The sequence below is a fragment of the Lonchura striata genome, chromosome 1 (assembly GCF_046129695.1).
Source record: "Lonchura striata isolate bLonStr1 chromosome 1, bLonStr1.mat, whole genome shotgun sequence".
Lineage (NCBI taxonomy): Eukaryota > Metazoa > Chordata > Aves > Passeriformes > Estrildidae > Lonchura > Lonchura striata.
In genome coordinates this window covers 40534747-40550672 of record NC_134603.1, presented here as the reverse complement: position 1 = coordinate 40550672, position 15926 = coordinate 40534747, and the positions used below count along the sequence as shown (strand labels likewise).

General features: G+C 35.3%; 1 protein-coding gene across 11 annotated transcripts in view; it reads right to left on the bottom strand.

Annotated features, from left to right (window-relative positions):
• The window catches only part of ST18 (ST18 C2H2C-type zinc finger transcription factor), a 169180-nt gene that overhangs the window by 50113 nt on the left and 103141 nt on the right, over positions 1-15926 (bottom strand). For all 11 annotated transcript variants that reach the window (XM_021555702.3, XM_021555709.3, XM_021555707.3 and 8 more), the window contains one exon: positions 165-355. In XM_021555702.3, the coding sequence (XP_021411377.2) occupies positions 165-355 (191 nt within the window). The remainder of the gene's footprint in view (positions 1-164; positions 356-15926) is intronic.

Genomic DNA, 15926 nt, shown 5'->3' with positions numbered 1-15926 from the left:
TTACTAGACCCCAGGACAAGTTATTGAACAAAATAAATGATGGTTAAATATGGACAGAAGCTCGCCTAGAAGCCAAACATGTCTTGCATCCTGTTTCAAAATACTGTTTTTTATCATCTCCTTTCCTGTGGCATTTCAAGTTCAAGTGGAGCTCAAGCAACTACCTGGAGTTGAGCTGCTTTCGAGGACACTGATATCTTCCTGTAACTCTGTCCTGTCTTCATTTTCTTCTTTGCATTCCAAGGTGGGGCTGTAGTGGCGGGGTTTCATTAACAGGGACTTCCTTTTGTTGACGGGAACACCTGATATCTGATCTTCAGCTTTTCTCTTCTTTGCCATGGAGCATTTGTAGGCACTGCAATGATCAATTGCCAGGGACAGAGAAAAAATGGGAGAAGTAAGGAGCAAACTGTTTAAAAAATAACACCACCTTATAGTTTAATTCTAAGTATAAAAGTGAGGATTGACAAAATGTTAAATCACTTGCAGTTTCAGCAAATTATGCCTAGCAGATATTTAATTTTAGCTCAGGTGCTGAAAGTCCAGGCTCCAGGGAAGTCCCATTTCTTTTCACTGATCCCAAAATCTTTTTGGGGGAAGGGGAATGAGGAGTAAGATAAAACCAAAAAAAACAGAACCCAACAGCCTTAAGGAAAAGATAAACAAAATTGTAGCCTGTGTTGCTAATCCAGGAAAACAGCTATAGGGAAAATAATACCACGTGTTGTATTACAAAACCCTGAGCCTTTGGTCCTTAGCCTTTACATCAGTATGAACATCCAATTACACATGTTGAGTTCAACAGCATAAAACCTGTGAGAAACACACTGTATATTGATAACATTTTGCAACACAGTTCCCTCTATCAATATTAGTCCTGAGCATTGGTTTGATTTAATTTACTCCAGCCATAAAGACTGGAGGTTTAAGCTCTACTCAGGTCTCTGTAAAGAAAATTAATAAAGGCTCCTGCAAAGGGCTATTCATCTCACTTGAAGCAATTTCTATGTGATAAAATAGGGGATCTGTTCCCTGGGAAAGGTCTTACCCAGTTCAGATGCCTAACTTTCAGATGATTGACAGGAGTAAGAATAGCAGAAATTTAGAGAGGTAGATCTTTAGCAGGTTTAATACACTTTTTTCAGCTCCTAATAGATCCATATATTGATCTGAATATTCACTTGGTTCTACAGTTATTTAGCCAAACCTTTGTCACTGTACAAATCTCAATGGCATGTAGGCGTTACAGCATAAGACACTTCCCTAAAGAGGCTGGAATCTTCAACATTCTTTTCTTAATAATTTTTCATGTAAGTGATTTGACACGATTTTATTATTTCTCTCACACAGTATAGTAAGATTTTTTTTGTAGTATGAACAATATTGCTCGTATTATATCTGTCAGAGATTAAAAAAATGTATATATGGATCTGTGTAATCCACTCAATGGTTTCTCAACCTTAGGTACCCCCAGGGTGCATTACAAATCTGCACGATGCCCTCAGGTGTTGGATTTTGCATTTGGCTCACAGACTTAGCTGCAAGATTTGCAAAAAAAAAAAAAAAAAAAAGCCATGTATGAAGAGAACTCTTATTGGTTACACATTTACACATATTACAAGCTCAACAGCATAAATTCATCCTTCCAAGGTATCTTATGCGCACTGAATTGGCTCAGGTTCTGAATGTTTTGGATGAAAGCATATGACTAACTTGAGCTTTTTGTTAAAAAAAAAGCAAAACAAAACCCATTTTTGGCTATGCACCTTTTTGGCAAACATGAAGCACCTCACTGCAAACATAAAGGACATGTAAATACAAAGATCTTCATTTTAGGGGGAATGTTAAAATTTCCTCATATACATCTCAAACACTAGATATCCTCAATCTTCTGAACACTAAAATGCTATGGGCATCTAGAATCCAGGAATATGGGATGGTAAGCATATGCTGTAGTTGAATAAAATATGGCTACTGTGATATTTCTATTTATGAATAAAGGATAACATGAATGTCATAATAAAGGTCAGAAACACAGTAGTATCAGTGTACCTCTGGAAATAATGCCCATTTAACACATAACAGAGGTGGATGCAGTGTCAAAAATATGCATAGTTTCTAAGGAAATACAGTTACTTAGTTCATATTTATGAATGGCATTTCTTCAGCCTTAATCATGTAATTTGTCTGAATATTGTCAAGATTTGACTAACCTCAAGTTAAGGGAAAACGTGACAAGTGACAATATGGTAAATTCGTTGCTCACTGAATACAGTCTTTTTCTAGTAACGTAACATTACATGTCTCACACTGTGGGCTGGCATAACATTTATTCAACATGTTGGTTTTTCAACACAACCGGCTAAGAGAGTCAAACTGAGATGTCATCAGACCACGGTCAAAACCAGTGTGGGAGCACTGCTGCCCTCTGCCACCTGCATCTCTGCTCTGGGGAGTGAGAGCACGAGGATCCCACCTAACAGAACCACCACAGTTTACAGCAGTAAATCAAAAGCTGCTGCATCCAAGCTGGGACAGGAAGCCCACAGATCTTCCTGGGAGCACATTGTTCATGCTAGAAAATTTCTCCTCTATGAAAGACTGATGCATTAGCTCATCCTTATTTTACCTTTTTCTGTACATGAGCTGTCACCCATCCAAATTTTCTCTATAGGTCCCATAATTTTTTAAAAATACATAAGATTCAACTCAGTAAAATCATTCCTGACACCATTCTGATTACAGCAAGTTGACAAACATAGTTGACACTTATTTCCTAGGAAATTCAAATTGCTCTCCATTCTCCAGGGAAAGAATTTTCAGCTCTTGCTTTTGGTCCTTTAAACTGCTGGTTTTGAGCTTTAATTGTAATCTATTAGTTTGCAGGAACCAGTTTAAAGTTCTAGCACATAACAGAAATACCTCCTCTTTTCTACCTTTCAGTACTTAAAATGAAAAATTTAAATAAAACCAGAAAAAAATTCACAAGTGGCAGCTTTTTCAAATACATATGATTTGCTAAGGATTTGATAATGGAAAACATGAATTCTAGTAGTATGAAAAGAATGTTTTTATGCCTTTGTAACATTCATGTCATGCCAATTTCACCTTTGTCTTTAAAAGTTCCTATTTCTCTCTTATCCTTGTGTGCATTCATACATAGACTCACATGTAGGTTATCACTGATTTGTCAAGCTGTACTTTGTCAAGTGATAAACCTATAATTTAGCTTCTCTATTACTCATCTCTTAAATTCAACATCTAATAGTTTTGTTGCTATTTATCAATGGCCTGCTTGTTGTCATGGAACACTGATTCAGCTGTCAAGGTTATTTGGTAATCCAAGGCTCATAAAACAGGAGAAGCTGTTTTTGTTATGAGCCCAAAGCCAATGCATAGTTGTTGTTTTTTTTTTTTTCCCAGTTTAACTTAAATTGCTTAAAGTGCTTAAATTTTATGGATAAAAAATCAAATTTGTATTATCTACAATGAGCTAAGTTTTTTGTAGTCAATGATTCAGTTACCAAAATCTGTCTTGTGTCAATTATCATATTGTGAGCCAAAAGGTTAAAATCTATTACATTTAGGACCTGGCTGCATATAATGAAAAAAAAACCAAGACGAATTTTCATAGATATTTCATATCTAAATATATTCTGGGAGAAGGTCATTCTTTCCTTTCTTTTCAGATCACATCTTGCAGACACAGGTAGTATACAGGCAGCATTGCCCATTGGATCCCCATCACAAAAAAAAAAAGTCTCAGAAGAAAGAGAGATGTTTTAAGCAGTCCCAACACAAAAAAGTTTTCTTAAAAACTGACCTTGTTTGGTTGTTGTTTGTTTTTTGTTTTTTGGGTTTTTTTGGGAGGGGGATTTTTTTTGTAGTTAGTTTGTTTTGTTGATTTTTTGTTTGTTTGGAGTTTTTGGGAATTTTTGTTTTGCTTTGTTTGTTGGTTTTTTTCTATTTCGTTCATCTAAGTGATGTGATTGTCAAGCCTTCAACCTGACCTTTAACTATTTTGTAGCTAGCAAGGATTTGTTGTAGTTAATTTGCTGGCAAGACACCCAGACTTCTGAGGATTTTTTTCGCATTCACAGTAGACTGCAGATCGGCAAAGCATGAAAACAGAGAAAAGAATTGCCATAGTTGGTAAAACTAGGGGTACATTCAGCCTGAAAAGTGGCGTTTAATAATATTTGTAATGTATGCCATGTAAAATAGTGAGACCAGAACACACCACAACTCATGTACACTTATAAGATTCAAGAGAGAAAATAAATGCCTTTGAATATCAAGCCACATTTATTTTCTACTATGTAAGGATCCCATATCTTATGTGAGTTTGTGCAAGATAACTTAGTGTAATTTTTTAGTTGTGAAGAAAATAATTTTAAAGTCATAACATGAATTGGGTTTTGACTGTTTGCCTAACTATTGAATTACAATTATAGGAGACAGCATCTTCTGATGTGCAGAAGCATTTAACCTCACACTAGGATTTATACAGAGAAGTTAAGTCTAGCTACTCCTTAATCATATTCTGGTTAAAGATATTGCCAGATGCTTTAGACTTTGGTTAGTTTATTTTCCCCAAACCTTCAGATGCTCTAAGGCAATGTAGTCAAATACTATATTTTCCTTATACAAGGGAAGAATTGGTATTTGAAAATGCAGGGACACTTGCCACTCAAAAATGAGGCAGTAACATACAAGTGCCTGTTACGGTTGGACTTGCTTCTAATCTTAAGAATCAGAAGTATCTAAGAGGAAGTTAATTTTGAACATCTCCCCATTTTAGTCTCTCTTTTATATTATTTTGTTCTCTAAACCACAGATGAACTAGATTCTGTCTAATTCTTTAGCACAAGGGCTTCCTAGGGTTTAGGCTACAGCAGTGAAAATATCTGATCACCTAAAATCACAGAAAAATTTTGAGTTCCTCATAAACGGATGGTGATTAAGAGAATTTACTAGCACTGGACACAGGGATGATCTGCTCCTAGGATGGATCACATGTCAGTTCAAATTACGTTGCTGATATAATTTGCATCAACCATCAATAACAAAGGTTTATAAAAGGATCTGTAATGTCAAAGTTCAAAAAAGAGTGCTGGTAATCTCATCACTGCAATTGAAAACACAAACAGGTGCTGCTAATTACAGTAACTTCAGAAGGACAACAGAGGTTGGGAAGGAAGGGAAGTGTTACTATGACTCAGTGGTTTGTCTTCAGGTTAAAACAGATTTATATTCCATTTTTTTAAATTAACTCTCATTGTTTGTGAAGAGTGTATGTAAATCTTGTAGCTCAGTGAGGGTGAAAGTGTTGTCAGCTCAGGTTTCTCTAAACAGGATAACAGACAGAAATATGGCATTAACAGTTCCAAGAAGTCAGAGTCTCCACAGAAAGTCTGAAAATCCACAGCACCAGTTGGGTCTGCAAGAATTTTTCCAAAGCCGAGTCTTAGGGTCGTGTTTTCAATGCCAAGCCATGACATTGCTTACTGAATATGAAAGAATTCACAAAATCTAACTGTATTAAAAAACCAAATTCTAGCTCCAGAACTTCAGAAAACTAGATACTAGAGACTTTAAGACACATAGATTAGTCACAGATTATATATATATATATATATATATATATGTAAAAATATTATATATATTTGAATGTTTTCTAAAAGAAAGAAAGAAAACGCATCACTTTGGGTCATGGATACTAAAACATAAAATTTACAAGACTTATAGACACTTGGAAAAAATGACACTAAACAGTAATTCTGCTTACTCTAACCCACTCTAAAATCCATATATTTGCTGGATTTAAAATTAAGAAAATTCTCTCAAAACATATAAAGAAAATTACTTGTGTAACAAAGAAGTATTTCTTGACCCATTCCTTTTATATTTTTTAAGAAAGATACTTGAGATGCTTTTCATCAGTGAGAATGCCAGTTAAGAAAAGGCTGTAATAACTTCAACCCATTTGTGCACCCTTCAACTCTCAATCTCAGAAGGATTTGTCTTTCAGTACCTCCTCTTCTGTTTTCTGTATGGATTAATAATAATGTTAATTCATTACATTATGATTTCTACTGCACTGTATGCTGATGTTCTATCCTGCAATGAATTTTTCAATTCCAAACATCTTTCTACTCAACGGGATATGAAATTATGCTTATAGAGGTTTTGTATGTACAAAAATTTATTCCTGAATAGTGGAATATGGTGAAGCAAGGGATAAAAAAAATCACCATTCTTCCTACTAAAAATAAGTAAAAGTAAGATTTGTGAACTGTCAAGTGATGGAAAACTGCAAATGTCCACAAACAACTGTTTGATTTACAAGTTATAGGTAGCCATACATCGATTACCTGAAGAACTTCAAGAAGTAAGACTTTGGCAGCTGAGAAAATTGCCATCAAGGTTTGGGCTAAAATTCACTAGCAGTCTAAGATCAAATTAAATCAGAAAACAAGAGTTTTCTTTCTAGCTATTTTAAATCATTTTTACAATTGTTAAAAATATTCAAACATTATGCAAATAAAAATGTATGGCTTTATGTGAAAATATTAAAGAAGGGCATGCCTTACCTCTGATATGAGATTTTAGAGATGAAATTTTGAAGGCTAGTCATGGAACGAACCATTGAATTTTCATCACTGACAAGAAGTTAAACATGTATTTGCCCCAGCTGCTCATCTGGAGACAGAGTTATTGGCATTAATGATTTCTTTTATTTTATAGAATTAACCAAGCTACAGGATTATTTAAGATAATTTATGACATTTGGACTCCATGACTGAGTGTATTGTATTTTACTGATTCAGACTAGGAGATGAGGAAAATCTGGAAAAGCATTCCAGCTGGAAACTCCTCAAAAATACATGTGTGAAAGAATTAATCAGGTAAAAAGCATTAAAAAGCATTTTCTTCCATCAACATTTTAAAGCATTAAAATGGTAAGAACATAAACCAATAAAATGTGTTGGAAAAAATTGCTCTTCATTTGGACAAAGAGAATGAAACTTAGAGCTTGGAGGACTTACTCCAATGGTAACTAAAGAAAATCTGGCTGATTCTCATTTTTAAATAGCACACACAACACACAAAAAAATAATGTCATCCCTTTGTAACCCACACACTTGGCTTACAAATTGTGTCTGTGAAAGGGACGGAGGCTGTTCCTGTGCCCTGTAACAACCATTGCAGGGCTAAAGAACCTTCTACTACTATGGAAGTTTTATGCAATGCTCTTTTTTATAAAATGAGAGAGTTGTGAAAAGTTCAGTCCAGGGCTGGACCAAGATGAAAGGAATGGACATGAGCTATAGATGAGAAAAAGATAAAAGGGAAATTTTTATTTATGAACACTAATATAGAGAAAAACAAGATCAGTATCTTTGGGGTATTAAATGTCTTCTATATACACAAATGTGTATGGAAAATGGAAGTGTTAGTTGGAAAAAGGAGCAGAACTGAACAAATAATAATGTGGAGAAAATATAGTATCATAACTGAAAGCTAGCTAGAGCAAGATATTAAAAAATGTATTTTATTTTAAAAAGACATTTAAGAAAAGCAAAGAAACTGTCATAGCCTTGTTGGTAAAAGAGGATTTATTAGACCCCATAAGAAGAGGCTGGGGAGAAATGGGTAATGGTGTTGAGTCATTATGTACTGAGCTTGGAGATGTTTCAGGCAGTAAACTGAATGTTACAGGCCACCTGACCAAAAAGAACAACTGGACTGTGAAATGATTGAGCAAATGGAAAGACACATGTAAAAAGAGTGGAACAATGGTAAGTTAGCAGTAACAGAGGAAAAATATATGCAGTTATGGTGAAATTCACCCATGCCTCAAGCGCCTGCCTCTGTGGACAAAACTTTGAGGCTGCAAGAGGTTAATTAAATGGCTTTTTATTTCTCTTTTCAAATATATATTTTTTTTTACTTATTTTATTATTTCATCAGGATTTTCCACAAAAGAAAGGCAACTCAGAGAAAGACAACAGGGATTTAATGTCTCTAATTTTTTTGTTTTCAGTTAACAAGCTTGTAGGATCATAAGAATATTCGGAACATATTAAAAATATTACATTTAAACCCTCACTTTGAAGTACTATGTCAACGAAATGGGTGAGTTCTTCAGAGTGCCATTCCATAAATCAAGAACTCAACATGGTTAAAGTTATATGGCTATATACCTTTCTAACAGGTAAGTTATTTTTAGTAAGAGCCAGTTTAGAGAAAATTTAGTTATTATCCTGTGGAGCTCAAGAAATTCTTAAAGTCAGTAATATGAATGAATGCTCAAGATCTGGGCCAAATCCAGCCTCCCTAGCCTCTTTTTCATTTACTCACTCAATCTGTCCAGGTTCAGTAGGTCAATAAATTCCAGTGGGACCCAGGCCAAGAATTTGGCTTAGAATGGATTAAGTTTCTAGGCAAATCTACAGATCATCCACACAACCTTTGCATCCAGAAAGCCTCACACACAAGTGGTCAGCCTGCTAGCACCAGTAAATGCTTAAATAAAAAGCATATTGGTAACTCCAGTCTGGTTAAAGAAGAAGCAAAGAAAATCAGATTTCTGGGTGGGTTTTTTGGTTGTTTTTTTTTTTTTTTCCCAACAGAGAACGGGACTGTAAGCAACTCATTGTCAGCAGCCAGTACCTCCCTTTAATGTAGCAGGAGGTCCCATGGCTCCATTCTTTCCCTTTCCTTGCTATCTCCAGGCTGTACACAGTCTGTTTCTACTCACTTTTGCTTGGCTGAATCAACCCTTGACATCAGTCAGAGGCAGCAATTCAGCTAGCCATAATATTTAACTCATGATTGATATATATGAGGCAGAAGTTACAGGCTGGCATTTCCATCTCTGTGTGGCTTGTGGTCATCTACAGGGAAAAGATCTGCCATAAGAGGAAACGAACATTTGGGGCTGTAATGTTCTGATGCATTCTGTCATGCAGCAGAAGGCATGAAGGCATATGCAACCCTGAATTTCTGTGTAGGTTTGAGAAGATAACATTTACTATGTGCTGATAAGCACGGCAGTTGAGATGGGGAGGACAACAACTCGTGTAATATATTAAATATCATAAAAATTTTAGTCCAAAGCAGGGAGCATTCTAAGATACAGCTAGATCTCAGGTAGAGGAAACCTGAAAATATCTATCTCAATCTAGCAGCCACAATAAAGTGATGTGAATTTGACATATATTATAGAAAACCTCTTCCAGAAAAACACAAATATAAATAAAATTATAATTATCTTTTTTAATATTTAATGGGGGATTTAGGTAAAAAAAATTGTAAGACCACAATCAATATAATAATAAGAGAAAAGAGACATTGTAGATTTTGGCTAGAAATCAACATAGCAGACACCAAAAGAGGCCTATAATATGTTAGAAATATATCTAATGCTGTTGATGTTAAACAGAGCTATAAAAGTCACCTATAAAGCAAATGCACATAATGTATCAACTAAAGCAAGCTAAAATAGAAATCTGAAAATGAAATGCTGTGCCTAAAAGTTCTAAGTAAATCCAGGAAGAAAAGGTAGAAGTCACAGTACATAGATCAAAAGGTTTGAACATGTATAGGAATTAAGCAAATAATTAATCATAATTAACAGCTCCAACCACAGTTGTCTCAAAAGAATTTGGAGATACAGTTCTTATTTCAATAATCTTAGTAGTTATTCAGAATAGTTCACTGAATATTTAAATCAAAGAAATGTAAACCCCAAGATTACCTGCAAAATGTGGTCACTCAGAACCACATTATCATTTATTGAAACAGAATGGTAGCTCTTATTACCTTAATACTTTACATTCAAACAGTGACATTTTAATAAGAGTGAAAAAAATTATCTGATCTTCTCTATACACAAGTTGCAAATATTTTATGCAAGCCTTAACCCACTCACATTAATGTTGAAAGAAGAAAACTTGAAGTGGAAATGTTTACATTTTGACTTTCTTTCTGTGTTTTTCGTTGTTAACTCTTGTCTTGATTGCTGGTTTAACAGTACTGAAAGAACAACTTGGTTCTGAACTATGAAAGCACCCGGTACTCTAAAAAATTTAAAAGCCTGAAGTCCATCAACTCATTCAAATGCTAGAAAAAGGAAAGGAAGAAAAGTAATGAGATGGAGAGACAGAGTGAAGGGAGAGGAGGGATGACAGCACTGTAGGTTTCACAATTTGATGGCTAATTAGAGGGTGACTGGGAGAAGGAGGAAACAAGGGAGGAACTTAGACATAACAGACTATAAACTTGATTACCATTACAATTTTCATTAATGTTTGTTTTTTTAGTTATGGTGACAACATTAACATACAGGATATAGTAAGGATTGGTGAGTTCTAACACTTTTTTTGTCACTATGACTGTGACAATATACTGTGACTATATACTTACCTTTGCCTTGCAGTAAATGGCACCACACAGTGATTTTTCAGTGTTTCTGTTTGATTGTTCAATGTTTTCTATCAAACATCAACTACAAAATCATTTTTCCTTAGTGTAAAACACAGATTTCAACAGATTCTTTGAGGAGAGTAAGGTCTAGAACATCAGATAAAGTTCTTGAGGAACCTAATAATCTTGTCAGAAAAGAAGAGTAAATGAACAAGATTTAATGCGAATTTAAGAAAGCATGATTCATAATAACATGACAGACTGGCTTGTACCAGAAATCATGGAGTAAGAGACAGAGGTTAATATTTTCAGCACCCCATAACCATTTCAATTTATACAATGGTTAGGGCAGGGAGGAAGTTCCTTTTTCAAGCTAAAGAGTAAGCGGCAGATATTCTAACTCATTGTATTAGCAGATCTTGGGAATAGCTACTATTAAGATTAATGCCTATTGTTTAATTGAAGGCCAGTTATCAATAGAAACAGCATGATACAGAACTTTGACTCAGGTGGAATGCTTAATCCAATATATCATGGAGAAATACTTAAATGCCAAGATGGCACAGCTCTGCCCCAGCCAGTTAACATCATGGGGAGCACTGGGGAGGAGAACTGAAAGGGTATGCTGTCAACATCCAATCTTAAATTGAAAAAAAAACATTTTCTGTGAAGCTCAGACATGTCTGGTAGTAGCTATAACTATTGACCATCTTCATTTAACATTTACTACTGAGTCTGTTTGAATTTTGAGATACAATTTGTTTCAGCAAAGCGCATTAAGGACTGTGAGGGTCCCACATTTTCTGCCAGTGGGAGACAGCTGAGACACCAGGAAATGCAAGAGTCTACCTCAGTCTCTTTTCCAAATGTGCTTATTCAGGATTATGTCAAACGTGCTTTTCTACAGCAGTTACCAGAAAATCAGTCTCTGACCAGCTCCTGTGGAAACAGAAGCCAAGCCCAAAGGACAAACCTGACAGGTTTTCCATATGCCAGCTAGGAACAAACAGGTTTCTCAGTCTCTGTCTTATTTCTAAGCCGTGCTGTGGGATAACATAACTGTGAAGGTGATAGCTACACAAATCAACCATAATCTCAGTTCTTATTGAGAAACACCTTGGAGCTATTTTATGTGATTTTTCTTCATTTGCCCAGTTCTTCCATCAGCTAAGTATCATCTTCACCTCCTCCAGTCATCTGCTATACTACTGCATTTTTTTCCCCAAATATTTCTTACAAATCTGCCTACTATATGAAGTTCAGAAAAACAGTTGCCAATCAGTCTTTTCTAAATGCAGCTAGGCATGAACAGGCGTTTTCTTTCATGCCATAAGGTTTTCCTGACTAGCCAAATTCCCTTCTATCTACCAAACTCTCTACCTTCATTCTAATACTGTTGGAAACAGAGCTCAGTTATAATTGCATACATGTAATTTAAAAGTTCCTAAAGGAAACCAGGAAAATATTTAGTAATGTAAAATGAGGAATAACTACTTCAGTTAGTTTAGTGCTTTTTAGCATGTTGTCATATACTTGTATACAACGGTATATTAATGTACCTCTTCAAACATTACAGGTAAAGTTAAGGAACATTTTAGTAACACAGATTTTCTGTGCTACTTCAGTTCCATTGCTTTCAGGGTTGCTGTGCTGGTTTCTCACCCTCCTAATCAAAGGGGTAATTGTCCAGTTGCAACTTCTAACAAGGAGACATCCAGATAGATCTGTTCTGATAGTCATCTCTCTGTTAAAGTATTCAAGATACTCATAACTCTGTACATTCACAATGAACAATTCAACTTCTTTTAATATCTAAAATTTCTCACAACCCATGTGTCCTGGCTTGTAAGATAAGCATGTATTCTATTGCCATCTGTTGGAGGTTGGGCAGTTTTCTTATCTCTTCCAGGAACAATGTCTCTCTCCGGGGAGATATCTTCTGTAAATGGCCCATTGAATGACTCACTGCATGACCCGTAAAGTTACATCTTCCCATTGTGAGATGCTCCACCCAGAGGGGAGGAGCCAAGCATTCTTTCCTGCATAAAATCAGCACTTTTTGAGACACTGGCAGCCACTTCGCTGGATTCCCAGAGAAGCAGCTCTCTCCTCCGCTAAATTCCAGAGGAAGACCAGGCCAAACTACTACCAGACCTTCAGAGAAAACCACCACTTCAGCATCATTTCATCTGCCACTCCAGGAGGAGTTGCCACTATTTTAACTGGACTACTACCAACACCCTGATGCCTCAGGGTGTCAGGTTTCTGACTCCATCACTAGTTTTGTTTGTACTAATTACATTTTAAAAATATTATTATTTTTATTTAGTTTTTCTCCTAGTAAAGAACTGTTATTCCCATTCCCATATCTTTGCCTGAGAGCTTTTTTTTAAAATTGTGGTAATTCGGAGGGAGGGGGTTTACCTTTTTCATTTCACAGGAGGCTTTTGCCTTCCTTCACAGACTCCTGTCTTTTCAAACCAAGACACCATGGAACAAGACTTCCAGATAAAAAAACAAAGTAATTTTCCTTACTTTTGAAGTGATGCAGCAATGCAGAAAGTAAGGGGAAGTGTTAATTACTCCCACCAAAGAGCAATGCTGTTCTCCATGATTTGAAACACCTCGTGGACTCTACATTAATCATCAATGACTGAAGCCCAAACCACTTGGTTTCACCTGTATCTAACTCAGAAAAGATACCCCTTCTATTCAGATATGGATTTAGCCAAACTGATCTATTCTTTTGCAATTCTGTGCTTGGATCAATCCAATTTGCTCTTCCTTGGTCTGACCCAGATGCCACTCCATAACCTACAGATGGTTCATTGTACTGTATCCCATCTGTTAAATAAAACACAGTAATGAGAATACATCACTCCAATATTCCTCACTTTACTTTGGTTTCCATTCTAATCCTGAACACAGCTGAAGGCCCTGGTCCTTTCAGTGGTCCATGACAAAATTGTCTAAGAGAAGACCTCTTCATTCTGCTTCTCACAGAAGATGGATACAACAGAGCTTCTATGCCCAAAATGTGTCAGATTCAAACTTGAATGTATGGAACAGAGATCTCCTGGCTTCAACATTCACTTCTACCACACACTGCTTGTTATGTTTAGCTTGTGACAAAAAGCTTAATCTTTTCTTAAGGTAGCTTAGCTACCAATGAAAATACCATTACATTCCTAAATAAAAAATTAAATTTTTTGTGAGCATATAAATGATCAACACTTCAAGAAGTAACAGTTCTGTTTTGAAAGGCTTATTAAGTTTAGTGTAATATGCTTCAAAACTACAGTACCTACAGTAGATACTGTTAAAATAACACTAATATATTTGAATTAATTGCACAGAAATGTTAATAGTGTTTATGTATAAAGAAAATTATTTATATTTTACTGAAAGTTGGGATTCCTTAGGCCATATGGTTATATGAAATAAGTGAAAGTTTGACACATAAGTCGTTGTGTATACCTGAAAGAAAAGTCTGTTCCCTGAAAAGTCTGTGCCAGTGCAAGAGAATTTTTAGCTATTTTACTAAGCAAAAAAAAAAAAAAAAAAAAAAAAAAAAAAAAAAATCTAAAACCCAGCTTGTCTCTTAAGATAATATTTTTCTAAAAATAAACTTTTTTTTATGCAGAAAGGTGGTCGTATTTTTCAGGAGAAGATGGATGATAAGATTAGCCAGTTTTCTTAGTGAAATCTTGCCTTTCTTGAAATCAAAAGATTTTTTGACATTGAATTCTATTAAGCAAGATTTCAATGCCTGAAATTTAGAAGAGAAAAATTTTCATGCTTTATTGAATTTATTCAGTCATTCAAACTCTTTGTTTTGCTTTTCATTTATTTTATTCTCTACTTTTGTGAAACACAAGTTACAGAATAAGGAAAGGATAACAAATGCTCTAGAACCAATCAATGTTATGAAATTAATAATAATACAAAATGAGCATGTAAGCTTATGTAGAGTCTTTCATGTAAAAGTATCCCAAGGCACTTCATAACAGAAACTCAATAAGGAGTGCAAAAGTGCTTTGTCAGATAGAATAAGCCAGGGGAAAAGGGGAAATTAATTAAGCATGGATTTAAATTTCTCAGCCAACACAGCATTTAGAACCTTGGTCAGAAAAGACAGTGGTTCCAATATCCGTATCCGGGGAACAAAACAAACTATTTCAGTCTTTAATTCTTGAGGAATGTTCAATAGTTTTCCCACAATAATATGGGTATGACTGACAGGAATGCAGTCCAATGGCTGCATTTCCAAAGAGCAGTCCCTGCCTCTCTTCCTCTACTTTTTCATGGACAAGGAGATCCACAGAAGTTGATCACCTGACTTGTGTACCAGTCATTTGACTGTGGAGATACCCAGTATGGAATTTGGTACAGCAGAAATTATAAAAAACAAGTTAAGGGCTGGATAATGCTCTTTTGTGCTGTTTAGCTCACTGTTTTAAACCAATGTATGTTTCCTTATGGAGGTAGTCCACATCTCTGACAAAGTGATCTGCTTCACAGTAGTTCCTAAGGCAACACATATTTCACAGGGAAAAATAAAGTTGCTTGGGAAAACTATAGCAATCGATAATACATAAATCACAGCTTCCCTGATGTTGCAGAAACTTGCACATCCTCTATTTTTCAAACATTTTTCTCCTAGGAACACATGGACCATCCCTTTTTTTGGATGGCTGCCTCTTCGGATTAATGCATCCTTCTGGTGCATAAATTAGCAATGCACAGAGGAAAAAAGGAGAAGCACTAAATCTCAGGAAACTGAAGCCATACAAAAAATGAGATTCACAGCAGAGCTGAATGAGTGACTCACCATGAATAATTTATCCAAAAAGTTAGCCTACACTTCTGTTCATGGAGTAGCTATAAGAAGCTTATAATTTCCTCAGTTTTATTATAAAACAAAACCTTAAAATATTGTATGTTTTCACTGTAAATAACTTCCTGTAAATATTTCATGTCCTATTTTAAGAGATTGGGCATTTTTTGGTTGATCAAATAAATCACACAATGATGTTTCTGTTCCCTAGTTGGATGAACCCACAAGCACATATTTTGGATGCCTGGTATGATGAAGCAAGCAGCTCAGTAAGTGATGAAAAGCAAGTATAGGGAATATAAGTTAATTTACAAAAAACTCTAAAGATCTTTCTGCAATTTTTTTTTCAGTATTACACTGAAGATGTAGTGAATTGTAATTCTGATTAATAACTCTAAGAATTTGTAGGTACCTCTAAATATTTTCTTTCTTGAAGATTTGGTACAGAAAAATCTGCCAGTCTTTCCATAGTTTAATCTAAGCTTTTGGATCTCTTATTAGGATTTGGTGCATACATAGGTATATTAAAGTAGTTGTGTTGAAATTTTACTAGAATATTTGCAGTCTGAAATATATTTATGTAGTGTATGGTTTTAAGTGGATAGAGATCCTTTGTGCAAGTTCGAGAAATACTCCCTGCTACTTCCATAAATTATGA